This window comes from Macrotis lagotis, chromosome 2 (assembly GCF_037893015.1).
Source record: "Macrotis lagotis isolate mMagLag1 chromosome 2, bilby.v1.9.chrom.fasta, whole genome shotgun sequence".
Taxonomy (NCBI): Eukaryota; Metazoa; Chordata; class Mammalia; order Peramelemorphia; family Peramelidae; genus Macrotis; species Macrotis lagotis.
Window position 1 is genome coordinate 64314899 of NC_133659.1, and position 20893 is coordinate 64335791.

At 36.2% G+C, this 20893-nt stretch overlaps 1 protein-coding gene across 2 annotated transcripts in view; it reads left to right on the forward strand.

The window, feature by feature from the left end:
• The window catches only part of LOC141512781 (putative dimethylaniline monooxygenase [N-oxide-forming] 6), a 36176-nt gene extending 20627 nt beyond the window's left edge, over positions 1 to 15549 (forward strand). The window contains exons 5-9 of one of the 2 annotated variants that reach the window (XM_074221991.1): positions 2367 to 2509; positions 4372 to 4571; positions 5638 to 5993; positions 8440 to 8512; positions 10821 to 15546. In XM_074221991.1, coding sequence (XP_074078092.1) covers positions 2367 to 2509; positions 4372 to 4571; positions 5638 to 5993; positions 8440 to 8512; positions 10821 to 11163 — 1115 coding nt within the window. In that variant the 3' untranslated portion in view covers positions 11164 to 15546. Of the gene's footprint in view, positions 1 to 2366; positions 2510 to 4371; positions 4572 to 5637; positions 5994 to 8439; positions 8513 to 10820 lie in introns of both variants that reach the window. The other variant, XM_074221990.1, reaches the window with a different exon arrangement.
• Positions 15550 to 20893: the final 5344 nt, after the last annotated feature.

Below are 20893 nucleotides of genomic sequence, written 5' to 3' on the forward strand. Positions count from 1 at the left end.
TGTTTACTGATTGATTGTCAATTTTTATAGCATGTAATGTAGGTAAGAAAGTCAGCCCAGAAATTCATAGAGAACTTCTAGTCTTTCAGATATGGACCAAGTCTCCACAAAATGAAACCTAAACTGACCAACTTAATCAAAACAATCTGTCATCATCACTCTCTGTAGTTACTCTGGATCATTACAATTATATCAGTCTGTGACAATTAATCCCTAGCAATCATTGTGAATAATACCTTCATCCATGTTCTTGTCTACAAAGCCTATATATAACAGAGATAGTAAAGGCAGGTAGGGGGCACTGAGATTAGAATGCTGAACCTGGAGTCAGTTTGAAGTGAGTTTAAACTTTGCCTCAAAAATTTTCCAGTTGTGTGATTCTGGCAATTCATTTCATCTCTGTCTGTCTCAGTTTTCTCATCTGTAAAAAAGAGATATTAGCATCCATCCCTCATAATTTTTGTGAGGAATAAAATGAGTTAATATTTATAAAGTGCTTTGTAAATCTTAAAGCATTATATAAATGCTAAGTATTATTTCAATTGCTATTTATTATTAACTGTTACTATTAATAATTAATATGATTGTTATAATAGAATCAGATTTTACAACTAGAATGAAACTTAAAATTCATCTCATCCTTTACTGAAGAGGAATCTAAGACTCAGGAATTAAGTGACTTGCTCTTAGGATTTCTGGTTTCCTTCAAAATTCCATTCAAGAACTGTCTTTTGCATGAAGCCTTTCTTGATTTGTACCTCCTTCTTAACTGCTTCTGTCCTTTCTCCAAACATTATCCCTCTTCCCAGAACAAATACACGCAGTACAAATAACTCATGATGGGAAGATGGCTAGATGAATAACTAGATTGATAGAAATATACATAGTGATACATAGATGTGTAGAGATAGATATGTATATGGATAGATTGATGATAGGCAGATGGATAGATAGAAGGATATAAGATATAAGTAAGGACCTTATAGTAAGATATAATAAAACACATAGGTGAATGGAAAGTAGAGAGGAAGAGGAAGGTATTCTGGAGAGAGGATTGAGTCAGGAGTGAAGTGAGGGGCATGATTGGAGTTCCTCAAGAAACGGTGATCCAGGACAGGAATTCACCAATTGGTGATTGTTCACATGAAGCAAAAAAAAAAAAGAATGGTGAAAAAACCACATTAGCAACAGACAGGAGGAGGAGAAGGAAGAATTAAAGAGTAAATACTTTCTTTGGATTGTTGCTTTAATTCAGGCATCAGAGAGACTTTGGGATCTTTGTCTCATAAAGCTAAGGTTTGGCTTTAAGTTCATTTTGCCATATTTAGTCCTAAATTCCAGAATACATATTGCAAGATTTCTTTAGGAAGACCTGATGGTCATCCCTGAGGCTACTATTCCTGCTACCCTCTCAGTTTTATCCACACTAAATCCAAACAATCCTGGTGGGTAGATCTCCTCTCCCCAAATGTAAATCACAGTCAATTTCTCTAAGGGTTAGAAGGAAATTCTGTCCCTCTAAATTGCAAGTAGCAAGACCCAGATAAGCTTCAAAAATTTTGTCTGATCCTTGTAGAATTTTTGGCCTCTGATTATCCTATAACATTCATATCCACTTACTGTCCCCTCAGAAAGAATGTAAATTTAATGTCTTACTTTTGTCTTTGTATCTCCTAACACAGTACCTGGAACCCAGTAATAATAAGTATTAAGAAAGGTTTATTGATTGATTAATTGGGGTAACTATTTAAAATAATACAAGTGGTAAGTAGAGATTCAAACCTTGGTCTGCCTCCAAATTCAGGGCAGTTTCCCCCAGGCCTTGTTAAATGACTCCCATGAACAAAAGAAAAAAACTAAACATAAAAATATTACTTTCAGATTCTATTTAGAATTTGAAATCATGAAAGCACCTGAATGGAATAATATGCAATTTCTAGTGATCCTTTGACTTCTCTGGCAAAAACTACAACCTGCAAAGGCATCTTGGTATGATTTTCTTCACTTATTAGGCAACTAGAACTTAAAGGTAAAGCTTCAACCAAAAATAGTTTGATTTCTACATAATGCCTTTAACAAATGAATGAATGAATGAAAACACATTAAATATTTACTATGAGCCAGATGCTGTGCTAAATATTAGAGATACAAATACAAATACAAACAAAGGAAGTCAAGTTCTGCTCTCCAAAATCTTGGAAAGGAACATATCAGAGACAGGCAGCAAAGTAGGGAAGAGAAGCATGTTTGCAAAATCTGAAAATAGAAAGTGACGTCTGGATCCAGTGGCAGGAGGTTGAGGAGACAACCAGGAAACTGGTTTGAAAATGTCTAGGAATTTAATTTACTTTCCATTTCTCTCACAGGATTAGCAAAGTTTCAAGGCAGCTATATCCATAGTCGGGACTATAAGGGTCCAGAAGCCTTCAAGGGGAAGAGAGTACTTGTGATTGGCCTGGGGAATTCAGGATCAGATATTGCTGTTGAGCTCAGTCACACAGCATCACAGGTATGGAAATAAAAAACTTTCAGAAAGAACTTAGACTCTTTCTAATATGGCCAATACATTGCTAGAGATTAATGATGGGGGTATACCCTGTCATCCCCCCCCAAAAAAAAACTCCATCTACTCTTTTGACTTCTTACAACCTAATTGGTTTTCCATATGATATTTAAGTGAAGTCGTACACCAATAAGCAAGTACATTCTGTAAGTATTGTCATGAAGATTCACATATATGAAAGCCTCACATGATGCTGTAATAGAAGGTCTATGTCAAAGGATACCTCTTTCATGGAAACTTCCCTTCCCTTGTTGTCATTTTTGCAATCCTTCAGTCATTTAACATATTTACTGAAAAGTGTTTATATATAAGGAAACAACTAGATCCTGTAAAAAATATAAAGACAAACACACAAGCCATGGTTCCTGTTCCCAAGGAATTTCCAATGAGACAGAGGAATGGGTAGGAGAAGAAAAAGTTCACATGTTGGTGAAAATAAGGGCCTTAACTCTGGAAGGTTTGTTAGGTTTCTTTGGGCCCTTCATTTTAAAAATATTAAGAAGTTGGAGCACCAGCCCCTGGAGTCAAGAGAAGCTTTAATACAGCCTCAGACACTTAATGGATGAACCTGGGCAAAAAAAAAAAAATACTTAACATGATTGTTTCAGTTTCCTCATCTGTTCAGTGAGCTGAGGAAGAAAATGGCAAACCACTTCAGTATCTTTGTCAAGAAAATCCAGGCAAGACTCAAACAACTCAATAACAACAAAAATAAACTGAAACACCATCTGCAGCTGAATTGATTTTGTCTAGAAAAAAGATTTTTATTTATCCATTTATCTCTCATGAATCTATCACTTTTTTGCTCATTAATTAGTTTTTTATCTATAGATCTGATAAGTTTCTCTAATTTCTTTATTACATCATCCTTTATATCTAAATCATGGACCCATGGGATTTTTGTGGGGATTTGAATGAAATTATGGATACTTTGTAATTATTAAAGCAATATCTTAATGTGAAAAAATATATTGCTGTTAACTGTCCCAGTTTTACCACATTCCAATATTTTTGTCTTGAACAGGTCACAGAGACTCTCTGTGTTTGGTTTTATTTTTCACATACAAAATGAAAATGAAAGGCAATTATAGTGTAGTAGATAAAGAGACAAGAAGACCTAGGTTTAAAATCTGCCTCTACATATTGGCTATGGGTCACTTAACCTTTCAATGGTCCAGGCAACTTTCAAAGACTATGAAAGGCAAAGTAGATATTAGTCTGTAGGAGAGGGAATTCCTCATTGAGTACTCTATCAATTAAATCATAGGTTTACTAAAAAATAAAATAATATCATAATATATGAGCTACTCAGAATGCTTGTGAGCATCAAAGGAAATAATGCCTCCAAAGGTCTTGCATGCTATTGATATTAGTCTATCCTACCTCCAAACAGTCTAGATTACTGCTCTTTTTCAAATCCAGAAAAAATTCTCTGTAGGGGAAGGTAGGGATTTTCTTCTGAACTCAGCCCATTCCAAAAGCATATAGACAACAAACCCTCACATCACACCCATTATATTTTAGTTTAGCCTAATTCAATTCCATTTAAAATCTATTAATGAATTTAATTCACAAAGTATTTATTGAGTTCCTACTACTAGCTGGCGGACTTTCAGGATTGGAAGATGCTAGATATTCTCCTATCTGGTTTTAGCTATGGACTTCTGTTGACTCCAAGAGTTTCTTTAAAGAGACTTCTATCCAAGTGAGTGAGTGAGATGCATGAAGATTGCCCAGGTTATAGTTGCAAGGTTCCCTTTCTATTCTTCACCAGTGATTCACTGATTCTTTTTTTTCTCTCTTTCTAGGTCTTTATTAGCACCAGAAGTGGTTCTTGGATAATGAGTCGTGTTTGGGATGATGGCTACCCTTGGGATATGGTGTACATAACTCGTTTCCAAAACTTTCTCTGGAACATTCTTCCTAGCTTTGTCTCAGATTGGTTATATGTTAAAAGGATGAACTCACGATTTAAACATGAGAACTATGGCCTGATGCCTTCTAATGGGTATGATATTGTTTAAAAAGTGAGGGGATGGTTATGACTACTACTCTCTGTTTATTCATATATCTGATTCAAGCTAGTGAGATCCATTTGAGGATCAGATAGGTAATATGATATATATCCAGACAGTCCATTCCTCAATCTGTAGGCTCCAAATTTGTTTCCAGTTCTTTGCTACCACAAAGAATGCTGCTATCTATAATCTGGTATATTAGAACTTTGTTTCTATCCTTAACTTTCTTGAGAACAATTCAATTTTTCACTGGGGTGTTTTAGTTTTCTTTCAAAATTGATTTTTCTATTTGGAAGGGGGTGGGGGGAATCAACTTTGCTAGTTTTCAGAATATAAGATAAAAACTCAAGATTGTTTTAATTTGTATTCTCTTATTATTAGTGATTTATAACATGTTTTTAAAAGGTCATTTTCAATTTGTAATTATTTTGGAAAACATTCACATTTTTGACCACATATCTTTTGAGGAAGAAAGAATTTAATTTTTCAGAGAAAAAAAGCCATTACATTCCTTTTTTAAAATAAGAAAGCATGACCCTCTTACACAATGCCTTTTTCTTATTTTTTTGTTATTCTATTCTTAGAGCCAATAACTGTGATTTTGTCATTTTGTTTTTTATTCCATTTATTTCAATAGGGATCAACGATATGAAAGGTTCTTGAAATCTAAAATCATGTTGGAATTGTACCATGATTTTAGGTTTAAAGAAACTTTCATATCTTTGATCCCTTTTTATTTTCATCCATTTGGTGATTAACCAAGCAAATAACCTATGTAAGTACATTAAGAGTAGAATTGTGGATTATTATTGATAATAGAAGCAGAATCATCACAAAGGAATATAATTTGTAAAAATCAAATGAGATACTAGTAGGTACTTGATACTTAGTAAGTTTCATATTAATAAATATATTTATCATTGTCATTATTATTATAACCCCAAATGTCCATTTTTGCATCCTAAAATTTAACTCCATAGTCTATAGACTTTTATAAGATTCCTAGATAAAGGAGGATTATCATTCCTGGCACATTTGTTTATCCTTTCTATATAGAACCTTGAGAAAAGAGCCTGTGTTCAATGATGAACTTCCAGCCCGCATCATCTGTGGTACAGTGACCATCAAGCCCAACGTAAAGGAATTTACAGAGACATCTGCAGTGTTTCAGGACGGGACAAAGTTTGGGCCCATTGACTGTGTTATCTTTGCAACTGGCTATGGTTACGCCTACCCTTTCCTTGATGACTCAATCATCAAAAGCAGAGATAATGAAGTGACACTGTTTAAAGGCATCTTCCCTCCTCCCCTTGAGAAGCCAACCCTGGCTGTGATTGGTCTCGTCCAGTCACTCGGTGCTGCCATCCCTACAACTGACCTACAAGCACGCTGGGCGGCTAAAGTCCTTACAGGTAGACAGTCCCTTAATTTTCATGTCAGGGATTCAAAAATAAAATGGAAGAAGATCGAAGAAGCCCACATAAATACATGCAAACATGCATATATACATATATACATCCACATCTGTGTGTACCTATATATCTATATATATGTAATTTTTATTATGTATATTTGTGTTTATATATATATACATATACATGCATGAATAAACATATCCACACATAATATTTATGAATGAATCCTGAAGGAAAAGTCAGGATAATTCAAAAGAAGATTGCCTTAAAACACTATCTAGTTTTCAGTCACACTCTACCTTTGTTAGTAACCTATTTCCTTCAGGGTCTACATAGCTGTTGCTGAGGGTAAACAAAGAAAATAAGAGCTGGATAAAGGAAGGCAATGTCTTAAATAAATTGACTTCTGTCATTCTAAGACTACTAGTAATGTTTTATAATTAATATTTTATAATTCTATAATTTATAATTTTAATGTAAGTTCATATTCTATAATGTTCTATAATTAATAATAATAATTGAATCTAAAGTATTTTATTCAAGAACTCGAAGGACTTGGATAATCTCAATCTATTTCACTTTCTATAAATGTTTGAGCTGAAAATATCTTAAGCCAACAAAATGCCAGTAAACATTTAACAAGCTTCCCACCTAAAAAAAAATAAACCTATGACATACTTTTAAGTTAAATCTTCATCATTACCATTTTGTCACTTTCTTAAGTCTAGTCAATCAACAAAATAACCATTAAACATGATTTGTCATGTTTGCCAATTTCTGAGGTGTTAATGCTCCCAATGAAAAATTTAAATTGGTTCTCAAAAGGCTGTACAAACCTGCTCCACCATGCCCTTGCTCTCAGCTCTCATCTGTAGAGGACACCTTCATTTTTAGAGATGAGGAAACTGAGGTTGCAGAATGACTTGCTTTCTATTCATTTCTTAGCTCTGTAGAGTTCATGTGAATTTAGCATAAATAAAGAGAATACATTTAAATAGAAGGTTGGGTTTATAATCAGGAATAAATGATGAATGAATGATAAAGCATTTATTGTTTTTAGGCACATTGATAAGAGCTGGGGATACAAATATAAGAAAACAAGTCAATCCTGTCATCAAGGAACTTAGATTCTAAATGAGATAGACAGTAGAACATAAGGAGAAATTAAAAAGTAATGGGGTTCAGCTGAGTTTAATGGCCAGGATGTGAAGTGGAGGTTGAGCTCTAGGCAAGATAAGGAAATGCCTCATTAATCAGAGTTCAGGATCTCGGGGAGAATCCAAGTTCCAATGGAAGAGGGAGGAGAAGGAAGAGAAAGATGGTTACAGCATGGAATGGAAATTTGAAAATGACTGAGAAATGGTGAGATTTAGATTCTGCTTCTTAGAGAAACGTGTGTATTTGTCTATGTGTGTTTGCTGTGCGTGTCTGTGAGAGAGAGAGAGAGTGAGAAAGGGAAAGAGAGGAGAGAGAGAACTTCTAGATGTAAAATATTAATGAAAAAAGGTTAATAATGAAGATTTGACTTAAAAGTGTGTCAGGAGTTTGTTCTTTTTTCAGAATTTGTTAATATATACATATAAGCATCTAAATATCTTGATATGTATCTATATACATGTATGTATATGTAAATAGATATAGTAGCAAATGGCTCATATATACATATATATATATATATCAATGTATGCACATCCCCATAAACATATTTTTTATGTGACCAGCGGCAAGTCACCCTCTTGGTGCTTCAGTCAACCCTCTAAAATTACAGATAAATGACAACTAAGATGCTAAGTTGCACTGGCAAAAGAAATTTCTGCAGAGGAGGTTCTCTACAAGGAAGAAATCATACTTCCAAGTAAAATTTTAAAAATATATACATATATAATCATAGAATTATAATTGATGTTAGCGAAAAGTGGCAAGGAAATCAGACAATTTTTAAATGCATCAAAGAAGTCATTATTTGAAAAACCTGCAATGAATAGCATGGGAACATGAAGAATCTTGATTAACTATAATTCATCTATTCTGTAAATTTTCAATTTGAGATTCTAGATTTTCTCAAAGTAGAACCAGAGCAGTCTGAAGTGTTTAGGGATGCAGAATACCAGGGGAAGAGAGAATATGAGAAACAGTCCTTTGACCACATATAGCTTGTGAAGGACAGGGTGTGTTACTGTAAGAAGTCCGATTATAGTACATCCTGGGGTCACAGCTAGCAATAATGAGTGTATAAAAACAAATATGATAATGATTTTCAGGTATTGTTTTAAAAGTGAACAGATTATTCTTGATTACCATTTGCTTTCACCACCAGGGTAGGCCCCAAAGATTCAACAGGGATATAATCTAAGTGCTTGAAAGAGGAATATCAAGAGGACCTTAACTAGTTCTCACTTGGGGGATACCATTTATGGACATTTCCTTCTCCATTTCTATCTAGGTTCTTGCACTCTGCCTTCTTTCAATGCCATGATGGATGACATTGATGAGAAAATGGGGAAAAAGCTCAAAAGGTAGGTTAATGTATATGTAAGGAAATAGTATCTTCAGGTATCCTTTGTCTACTCTGCACACAAGAACACAGTACTATACCCCCAGACATTATGGGGAGTGCCAGCTGATTCATTTCAAGAGGTACATCCTATAGGAAGATTCCATATCCAAAAATATTGGAATAGAGATACAGAATTGGAAGGGTCCTTCAAAGTCATCTGCCCTACCCTCCTCATTCTACAGATGAGAAAACTGAGAGCCAGAGATGTTGGGTGACTTGCCTACTGTTACTTGGCTAGTAAGGGGCAGAGGCAGAATTCAAACTAGAGCATGAGTCCAAATCCAGAATGATTTCCCCTGTGCTACTTTGCTCCTTATAATGCAACAGATCTACACATTAATAGCAATGACTCAGGTAGGGACTAGTTTTGTGACTTGACATTCCATATTTAGATGATTTTTTTCATGTTGATGCTTGTGGAAAGGGAGTGACCCTCCCAAGTGATGTTTTAGAAAGGTTTCAAAAGAATAATTAATGGATTACACCTGGATGAGTAAGCAAGGCTGGAGGCAGGTCTAAAGAACCTTAAGAAGTATCTTGACTCTTTTAGACTTTGCCCTGAAGAAGACAGGGAACCTAACTCGGAGGTTAGGGTCTTGAAAGGGTCTTGTCCATAGTCACGTAGCTGGTAAATTGAGGAACTGGCATTGAATCAACATTATTTTCCAACTCAGATTCTGTGAATTCAGGAAATAATAGTAGTAGTAGTAGTAGTAGTAGTAGTAGTAGTAGTAGTAGTAGTAGTAGTAGTAGTAATGATAATGATGATGATGATAATAATAATAAATTATAAATAATACTGATACATGGCATTTGTATCCTGGTACATAGTAGATTCTAAATTAAATTTTTACTGATTGCTTAATTAAAGTTCCTTTACACTAATTGTCTCATTTGAGTCTCAAAACAATCTCGTAAGTTAAGTAAGATAGCTATTATTATCCTGGGGCAGGCAAGTGACACAGTGGATAGAGTGCCAGATCTGGAGTCAGGAAGACTCATCCTCCTGGGTTCAAATATAATTTCAGACACAGCTTAGCTATGTGACCCTGGGCAAGTCACTTAACTCTATTTGCTTCAGTTCCCTTTTCTTTCAAAGGCTCTGGAGAAGGAAATAGCAAACCACTTTGCCAAGAAAGACCCAAAATGTGGTCATAAAGAGTCAGACTTGATTGAAATAGCACAACAGCAACAATTATTATTCTAAGAACAGGCAAGTGATACAGTGGCTAGAGCATTGGACTTTGAATCAGGAAGACTCATTTTTCTAAGTTCAAATCCATCCTCAGATATTTACTAGCTGTGTGACTCTGGTCAATTCACTTAATCCTATTTGCATCAGTTTCCTCATCTGTAAAATTCCCTAGAGAAGTAAATGGCAAACCACTGCAAGAAAAACCCATATGTGGTCACAGGGTCAGACATAATTGAAGTATCTAAACAACAAATTATTAACCACAGTTCATAGATAAGAAAACTGAGTTTAAAGAGACTCAATGACCTGCATCTGAATATCAGAAGTAAGATCTGACCTTATTTGAACTATGTTTTAGGCTCTTAGCAGATCTGCTAAATCTATTTTTTAAAAAAATCAAAGAAAAAATTTGGCAACTGAGTGTGAGCTCTTAGTCCCAGGCACCTAATATATCCTAATTGTATGATTAATTAATTGAACTAGGTATGATACCTGTGACTGCTACCTCATCGGTATCTTCTAAGCCAGAAGGAGTGTTAGTGTATTGCAAACTATTTGGAATTAAAGTCAGCATTCTATTCACTAGCCATGCTTAAGGGAGTGGAAAGAAAGAAATATGCATTAACTCTTCTGGAGAAGAGGTTGGTAGTGTAGAGATTATTTGTGGAATTTAATTACCTTTGTTATCTCTGATTTAGTCACTTATTAATTACTGTCCAGAATATAGACCTTTTCTTAGTTTCTCAATCTGCTATAGAATAATGAAGGTAGGAGAAGGGAAGGAAATAAAAATTTAAGTGCCTACTATGGTGCCAGACACTGCAGTGACTTTACCAACATTATCTCTCTTGATCCTCATAACAACCCTGTGAGGTCAGTGCTGCCCACTGAGGAAACTGAGGCAGAACAGTGGTCAAATGACTTGCACAGGGATATATAGCTAATATCAGAGATGCCTGACTCCTGATCCAGTGCTCAGTCTACTGTCCTATGTAACTGCCTCAACCATGTGATAAGTTGTGCTTCTGGGTAGCATCTCTAAGTCTACTCCAATGTTCTTTTCTCTTTCAAGCTTTGGCCAGAGTCAGACTTTACAGACCGACTACATCACATACATGGATGAAATCGCCTCCTTCATAGGAATAAAGCCCAATGTATTGTGGCTTTTTCTAACAGACCCCAAACTGGCGGTGGAAGTTTACTTTGGACCCTGCAGCCCTTACCAGTTCCGTCTAACTGGACCAGGGAAGTGGGATGGAGCCAGAAATGCTATCCTGACTCAGTGGGACCGAACAATGAAACCAATGAGGACAAGGATTATCAGTGGCCCCCAGAGACCACAACCCTTTTTTCAACTGCTTAAAATACTCTCCCTCTTTTTATTCCTTCTAGTTGTTCTGTTTGCATATCATTAATAGTCAATCATTGCCAGGACTTATAGAGCATACTTAAAGGCTAATGTCCCTACCCCTGCAAAGAATAATCCAAACATCTTTCAATACCTTAGCACTCCTTCTGACGGAGAAGATACCAATGAGGTAGTAGTCACAAGTATCACCCCCCAATTCAATCAATCAGTCAACATGTATTAGCTGCTCAGGACCAAGAGCTCACACTCAGCTTCTGAACTTTGTTTCCTTTGATTTATTTCTTATAGATTCAGCAGATCTGCCAAGAGTCTAAAAGAAATCTAGCAGAGACTAGTAAAAATGGATTCATAAGAAATTTAGTGTACCCTATCTCTTGCCTCTACTTTAATTTTAATTTGATATGAACCTACATTTGGGAAGAGTAATGAATGTATCTGCCCCAAGTTATAGCCTAGTTCTGCAGGCTTGTCTTGCCACCATGGCATGGCTAGTTCAGGTATTCAGGATCACAGAATCATAGGTTTATGATTAAGAACCTTAGTCCAACCCTCTTAATTTTAGAAGAAATGGTGATCAAGATCCAAATCCAAGTCCCCTAATTCCAAATCCAGCATACTTTCTTAGAAGAAAAGAAGGAAAGTGTTAAATGATGGAAAGCACAATCCTGAGGTCTTCAACTTTCTAAAGATGGCAGAGTATTTTGATGAGCTGTTGAATGACCCTATCCAACGTACCTTCTCCTGAGCATTTTCGCTCAATTGATTTTCAATATGCCCCATTTTCTGAATACAGAAAAAGTTAATCCCCACGGATATAACCCATGATCTAATCCAATAGATTGGAAAAACTAATACTGGGTTTCTTGCTGGTTTTGCTCTGAGTTTAACTGTTTGAAGAGCAATTGGTTTCTTTATAATCTGCCATGAGAACAGATTTACTCCAAGTAATGTAACCGCTGGCTTCCATTATGAGTATGAAAGAATGACAATCCAATTCAACAAACATTTATGAGGTATCTTCTACATCCACTTTTATGACTGTGTACTGTTCTGGGGGTTAGGGCTATAAAGAAATATGAAATGAAAAGTCCCCAGCCCTCAAGGTTCTTTCATTTTACTGAGGGTGGCGGTAATAGGGCTTAGAAAGTGTCCTCAGAGAAGTAATACAAGAACACAATTTAAGAAAAGACAGATTATTAGATCAGCTGCCACTAAGGAGGAAGTAATTGAAGGCAACTTTGACGAAGAATAAGGATTTAGAAAGATTCAATTAAGAAGTAGAGGAAGGAATACATTCCAAGTGGGATGGACAGTTTCTTTGGAGGTAGGAGATACGATGCCACATTCAAAGAACAGCTAGTAGTCCAATTTAATAGGAATATAGAAAGGAGGAATATAAACTAAGACTGGAAAGTCTTAGATTGAAGTCAGTTAGCAGAGGGTTTCAAATACCAGAATGAGAAGTTTATGCTAATAGCAATGGTAAATCACCACAGTCTGTGTTGCTGCTGTGTTGTTGTTGTAGTCGTGACATGCTCAGATCTACTCCACAGGGAGATCATTATTTCAGCAGTCCTATGGAGGATGGATTGGAGATGAAGGGAAGGAATTGAAGCAGGGAGACTAATTAGACTAATTAAAGATGAATTATAATAATTCATGAGATTTTGATAAGGGATTATGGTCATACAGATGGAGAGAAAGGTATGGATACAAAACATATCAAAAAATTAAATGAACAAGATTTGGCAACTAACTGGATGTGGAATGTAAAAAAGTATGTGAGGAACATACTAGGGGGTCTCCTAGGTTATAAACCTGATTTGGGAAATGATGAGGAGTGGTGCTCTCTCTCATCTCAGTTTTTCTTTATATACTACTCATCTGTGTATTTCTTTTATATCCTTTTTTATATCTATATATAGAATCTTTTTTATTTTTAATATTCATATATTGACTAGTACAGGGTCTTGCACAGAGTAGGTACCAAAAAAAATTTAATTCAATTGAATAGAATTGAAGGAAAGGAAGATTTTAGAACAAAGATGATGAGCTCCACTTTGGACAAGATGCATTTGGGATGCCAATGGAGAATGCAAATAGAGTTCATTAGTGATATTTAGTGATATAGGAATGGGGTTAAGGAGAAAGGTAGATATAGAGAGAGAGAATCATCTGAACATTGTCAGCAATCATTTAACTTATTTCTTAGACAAGCTGCTCAATGATGATAAAATTGGGTTCTGTGATATTTTAGTGGGGTTTCATTACAATTTTTCAAAATTCAAAATGCCTGAAATGATGGTTATGGAGAATATCAGGTTATTTTAATTTACATTTGAAAACCTTAAAGTTTATAATATTTTTTCTGGATTTTTTTGAAGTTACAAAACCTATAAGAAATGCAAGCTAGGGGGCAGCTAGGTGACACAGTGGGATGGAGCACCAGCCCTGGAGTCAGAAGGACCTGAGTTCAAATCCAGCCTCAGACACTTAATAATTGCTTAGCTTTGTGACCTTGGACGAGTCACTCTTAACCCCTTGTTTAAAAAAAAAGAAATGCAACCTATCCTTTTTTTGATTCAATTAAAAATATCAAATCTCTACTTAGTGAAAAATCAAAGGATTTTTTTTTTCTAAAAGGAAAATAGGGGCGGCTAGGCGGTGCAGTGGATAGAGCACCGGCCCTGAAGTCAGGAGTACCTGAGTTCAAATCCTGCCTTAGACACTTAATTACCTGGCTGTGTGGCCTTGGGCAAGCCACTTAACCACATTTGTCTTGCAAAATCCTAAAAAAAAAAAAAGGAAAATAGACCTTTCTCCCAAAGAGCTTATGGTCTAATAAGAATGCATCATGTGTAAAAAGAGTTTTACAAAGTAAATTGTGAAATTACCTGAAAAAATGTAGATATTGTTTTATGAGTACCCAAAGGAGCACCCTGTTGATTCAGTAATTTTCCTAAAATTCTTATTTTGCTATTGTCACTGCCCTCTTCTTAATTCTTCATTGCCTAGCAATGAAATCTAGATTCCTAAATACTCATTTGGCACCAAATTACACTGGGGGCTTAGATACAACTGAAACAACCACAAAGACTATTGAGCACAATCACACACCAAGAGTCTTCCTTTCTGGGCATCTGTACAAATGTTTCCATTTCTTAGAATGCTTTTCTTCATTTCCACTGTTAAAAACCTTCAAAGCTCAGCTGGTATAAAACTTCCTCCTCCATGAAGCTAGAAATAATCTTGCCCTTCTCTGAACTTCCCTAAAACTCTGCACACCACCTACCTCTCTTATGATACTTATTACCACATGCTCCAATGCTAAACTTCCATATCTTTGAGGAGGGGAAACTAGATTTTACTCATTTTCTGTCCCCATTCATGCATAGCACTGTGCTTTGTACATTCTAGATGTTCAGTCTTTTTTAGTTGTGGTCGTATGATGCCAATGTGCATTTATCTAGAAGACTATTTTACAGAGAATTCCTACAAAGGAAGCACTCACACAGAGATCAGCAGAAGTGATACAAGGACACACTCAAGATTCCCTTTGAAGAATTTTAAAATTAATCACGAAACATGGGAGACACTGGCACAGAACTGCCCAACATAATGTGCTCACATCAAAGAAGTCACTATGCTCCATGAGCAAAGCAGAAAAAAGGAAATGGAATATGGGTAATTTTAGAGACATCTTTAATCCAAATGTTCACATAGACTATTTGTGCCTGATCTACGACCAGCCACAGCTGGACACACTGCACCTTGATCCCAACATAGTGATGTCATTTTGGTCAAGAACAAAGGACAACAGCCAGTTGTAGCTATTGGTTTGGTTTTTGTTGTTTGTTGTTGTTTTATGCGTAAATGAATGATTTTTGAAGAACCATTCAGAAAAGATAAATCCTCAAGAATATTAAAAAGAGTTAAATTCATTACTAATTACCTTACTAAGTTAATTTTATTGAGGAAGAAAGGAAATAATGAACTGGAAAGTTGTGTTTATTGAACAAGGAAGAATACTTCCTAAGTGTGCTGTATCTGCTTGTATCTTTGCGATTGTTGGTTGAGTTGGAATCCCTCTGGGGTATAATGTCCTTGGTTATTCTAATGAAATCTATAGCCCCTTTCTCACATCAATGTTCTTAAATGCATAAAATAAAATACACAGGTAGCTAAGTATGTTGTATTTTTTTCTAATCAAGTTCATAGGTATGTTGAAATCAAGCCATGAACCCCTTGCAGGTCTGTGAGGCCCAGGCTAAGAACTTCTTTAGAAGTAAAGAAGTAAAATCCAGGTCTCATGGATGGTGCTCAAATGCCTCCAGAAGTTTAATCTCCTAAACTAAAACAAGGAAAGAAATATAATCCAAGGGCACCTCATTGCAGTTATTTCCTGATTCAAGAGAGACACACCTAAGTATTTTATAATGACTTTAAACAAAATTAATTTTAGGGCAGGATATTTGGTCACCTTTTACGTGCTTAAGTTCAATGTGTCTTAAGTCTTTGGAGGAAGGAACCAAATCCTGTCAGATACTTTTCTTTGCTTATAAGGAATAGAATTAACAAAATATTGTACTAATATCTTTCACTAAAGAAACAGCAACAGACTTTTGCTTCACGGATTTTCTCTGCTGTGGAAAATAGCTGGAATTCTTTCTTTTTGCTGCTCTGTTTGTGTGTGTGTGTGTGTGTGTGTGTGTGTGTGTGTGTGTGTGTGTGTGTGTGTTACACCTCTGAGCTCTTTTCCAGCTCTATATCTATGGTGACTGACTCTGGCATTTATACACAGTCCCTGCCTTAAGTCTTTTACAATTCAATTGCTAGGAAAGGCCTAGTCCCATCAAGATATCAGTCTGCTAAGGCCCTTAATGGACTTCTCCCTTGGTCAGAGAGCCTAGGGCCTGGGAAAGACTTTAGAAAGGTCAAGATCACCCACTGTATCTAAGGCTGGCACCAATCATCTTAACTTTTTTCTTACCACTGGACTTTGATGTTTCTGAAGAAGAAAGGCTGATGACTGAGTAGCTCTGTCTCCCTTAAATGTAATTCAAAAGCAAGTTACCCTGTGACATCATTGATCCCCTTTGAGAATGAAGGATGAACAACAACAGGACAGACCAAGAACACAGTGGATCCTTTTCGGGGCTCATGAATCCCACCCTCAGAATTATCCTTTTTCTCACATAATGATCACACTTTTACAATCCCTAAAGCAAATAGCACATTTGAAGCCAAAAATTAGACCGTTTTACTTGGGATTGGCAATCATGATGTAATTTTGCAATCTTGTTGGAAAAAATAAATTAGTTAATGAGAGATGAATTTCTTAATGCAAGAATCCTGAAGCTCTATTCAGGTACAGTGAAAAGAGTGTCAACTTTATTATCAGAACACCCGGGTTCAAATACTGTCCTTGTAATTTATTTCTTGTGTGACTCTGGGTTAACCTCTCTTTGCCTCAATTTCCTCATGTATAAAATGAAGAGATTGTACTCAGTAGTTCTTAGTCTGGGGTCTATGAACTTTTTCTTAATAATGTGACAGTTGTATAATTGGTTTTCTATTCAATCCTATTTAGTAGCAGCAGCTAAGTAATGTAGTGAATAGTGTGCTGAGTCTAGCTCAGAAACTCCCCTGTAGTTTTAGGACATTGCCTGACATTTTTCAGTTTTCATTTGATCAGATTCATAAGGGATAATCTTCCAAGTCAAACCAAGGGTTTAGAGACAAAGCTGAGTTCAAAAGAGGAATATTCAGTCATGAGAGAATCTAATGAGCTCCTATGAGCAGTGAACCTCAGAAGAAGAGTCCAGTAACATGCCTATTTCCAGTAGCTCACATTTATATAAATATTTACAGTTAAAACATTTCCCTCACAAAATTGGCTTCTCCATTTTATGGATGAGAATGCTGAGATTCAGAGAAACTTTCCTACTTAATGGAAGCTAAATGACTTCTCAAAAAGATGCAAGCATTACAAGAGGTAGAGGCAGAGCAAAGACCCAACATTTTTAAGTTCAGGAACTCAGATCTGACTTCAAGGACAGTGTTCTTCATGTAATGCTTGTTGATCAAATTTAGCATGTGAAGTCCAAGTTCACCTTAAAATCATTTTTCCCTGCTCTTCTCTATGGCTACACTGGTTTATTCCTTGGATCTCATATTACTATTCTCTCTTCATGGTTGACTGACTTCTGGAAGTTAAATAACACATTTTCATTGTGTTATTCCAGAAGAGATTCATAGCTTTTATGGAGTTGAGCAGACTTCACCTTGACAGAGCAAAATACTTCTAATGGCAAGTGTGGCAAGACTGGGCAAAATGGGATGTAAAAACACACCAGAAATGAGTAAATAGCTAAGCAATTATAGAACCACAGGTCAAAAGTATCAAGATAGCAAAACTTAAGGGTAAGAAGGGTGGAAATTGGACCATCAGTCCAGTAGCTCACCCCACTTGGTCTCTTTGACTGAAGTCAAGCCCCTGGAGATGCTAACTTGAATTTATTCATTAATGAATAAAAAGCTCCCATCCTGTCAAAGTCCTCCCATCCTATAGGCTGTCACTCAAATCTGATCTACATCCCTCACTGACCTCTCCCTTTTCTCCCTCTCCCTCAACCAATTTCACAGCCAGGGTCTTGGTCTTAGGCTCCCACCTCTTCCACCCGTGCTCTCTGGAATGCTTGCCCCATAGGTAACAAAGTTGCTTTCATATTAAACATTGTTCTTTCCCCTCCTTTATCTGCTTTTTCTTAGTGAAAACTAGTTCCTTCCTAATGACAGTCTCTCTGGACACCTTTTCCAGTAATTTTATACTTTCCTGATTCCCTGGTCAAGGAGATGAAAATTCACTCATTGTCCATCTATCAACCAATCAAAATTCTCCCAAACCCTGGGATGCTCTCCTTTCCTCATGGAATTCCATGCCTAGCTCACAGTCATTCTCTCCTTCCCAACACCTGCCTTCATATATGAAGGGACTTCAGCATTCATACTGATAAACACCCTTATTTCCCTTAAAACTCTTAGCCCAACTGGCTCATTTCCAGAGACCTCCTTCTTTACCTCACTTCAGAGATTGTCATAATCTTGATCTCTCAACATAACTCATAAACGATCCACTTTCATCTTTATGAACTCTGATCATTGTCCCTTAACTTTGTTCTTCATCCTTATTGTGACTTCCAATCCCTCAGCTCCTTAGTTCTTTCCTGGGCATCACCCCTATACTAGCTACATTCCCCTAGGCGGCATAATAGATAAAAGCACCAGACCAAGAGTCAGGAACGCACAACTTTCTGAATTCAAATCTGACCTCAGACTCTTACTAGCTGGATGACCCTAGATGTCACCCTGGGTGACCCTGGATAAATCACTTGCCTCAGTTTCTTCATCTATCAAATGAGTTAGAGAAGGTAAAAGCAATTGCTGAGAAAACCTTGAGTGGGAACAGGAAGAGTTGGATGAGACTGAAAACAACTCAGCAACAACAAACAACCAAGTCTACTTTATTCATACTGAGCTAAAGCAATGTTTATAAAACAATCCCTGTACCTACAGGTAAATGTCATACAATCAGAGTCTCCAGGGGGAAAAAATGCACATAGGTTTAAATTTAAATCTGCTTTATTAATACTTTCTTAAGTTTATGCAATCAAGAAGATAATAAGTCACCCCTGATTAACAGCAGTTGTTGATTTCTGAGATACAAATGTTCCCATGGAAAATTTAGCAAACAGCTCTCAAAATTTAGTTAGAGGGGAGAAAAAAATTAATTAGAGGTTGATTCCAGCAGTCTTTGGTCAAAGAATCCAGAAGACTGCCAAGACAAACACAATACAAAAGTGCCACTCAAAGAAGATCAACAGAAATTCGATAACTAGACAAGGTAGACAGCAATGAAAACAAATTTGAAATTTTACCTTCGTGCTATTGTGTAAAACAAACAGGGTCAGACATGTATTAAAAAACCTAAGGAAACCAGAGACAGGGTGCTCTTTCCCCTCTAGGACCCCATATCACAGAATCACAGAACCTCAGAAGTGAAAGGTTCCTTGTGATTCGACATGCCATCTGACAATGAAAGCCCCTTTACAACACTTTGATTGCCATCAACCTTTCAAATAACCTTCCAAAATAGAAAATATTCCATTTTCAGTTAGCTCTAATTGTTAGATTTTTCCTTACCTGAAGCCAAAATCTGCCTCTTTGCTACTCAGGACCATAAATTTAAATCTAGACAGAGTCAAAAATGATCATTGTGTCTAATCTTCAAATTTTACAAATGAGGAAACTGATGCCCACATTATAAAGGTATCCATTTCTCCACAAATCTCACTCTTTACTTCTAGCTCATCTTCCAGCCTGCTTCACCTCTGTGTTGACTACCTAAGTTCTCTCTCCATTTCTCCTGGTTTTTCCAAGTCTATTTCACCGTGTTGTTTTGGTTTCAGTCCCGAACCATAATTTCCTCAACATGGGTAAAAAGTACCATACCTAGGTACCCTGTTTTTGGAATTTAACACCTTTTATTTCCTCCCTTAGCCTTTATCACACATTGTAGACCACAAGTCTGTTTTTCTAAGCACATTTATTTACAAGAGAAAAGAGTAAATGAAGCATTATCAGTAAGGTCATTAAAAGTGCATCTAAAAATATCCTAGCTATCTGTAAGTGTATGATCAACAGCATCATGTACATCAACCTACATGAATGATCCTACTCAAAGGTAGCATTCTAGAAGACACTTTCCCTGGTGATCTGATTGGGCTAGCCAAGTCTTTAAAACAAAATTGATTCCTCCATTTAGCAATAGTGAACTTACTCATTAATGGTAAACTTTGGGTTCTCCAACCATATATTCTCATTTTACTATGATCTAGGTCACTGCCCAGTTACTCCCATGTGAACCCAGGATGATTAAGTGAGGAGCATATTTTCCACTCTTCACTATGCCTCAAGGAAAGCATCACACAATTCCAATTCATACTTGCCTCAGACTCTTACTAGCTGGATGACCCTAGATGTCACCCTGGGTGACCCTGGATAAATCACTTGCCTCAGTTTCTTCATCTATCAAATGAGTTAGAGAAGGTAAAAGCAATTGCTGAGAAAGCCAAAGGTATAGACACCTAACATAAGGTAGTATAGACCTTCTGACTCCCTGTAATTGCCTTACATTGTTATTTTACATTTCATGTATGTTTTTTTCTTTTTTACCAAGAGAGACACTCAAAACAGGCCTTTATCTTTCTCTGTATCCTCCAAAATATCTAGGGCATTGCTCATGAGATGTTCAATAAATATTTATTAAAGAGAGGAAGTTATTTTGTACTTTTATTTTATTTCATTTTTCTCTGGTTACATGCAAAAATAAGTTTCAACAGTCACTTTTAAAACCTTGACTTCTGAATTCTCAGCCTTCCTCCCACCCACAAGGGAGAGTTTTAATGTAGAAAGGATATATATATATCTGGAAATTATTGAATTATTGCAACAAATGAAAAAATTATGATTGGTAAATCCTAGTCAGGGCACAATATATTATGAAAGACTTAGCCACACAACTCACTCTTTACTTCTAGCTCATCTTCCAGCCTGCTTCAACTCTGTATTGACTACCTAAATTCTCTCTTCATTTCCCCCAGTTTCCCTTTATGCTTTGCTTTTGTATTCCCAGCAATTGCACATATTACATACTTTTTCTATTTCTAATTGTTCAATGAATAAGATATTGAGTCCACATTCTGCTACTAAGGTAG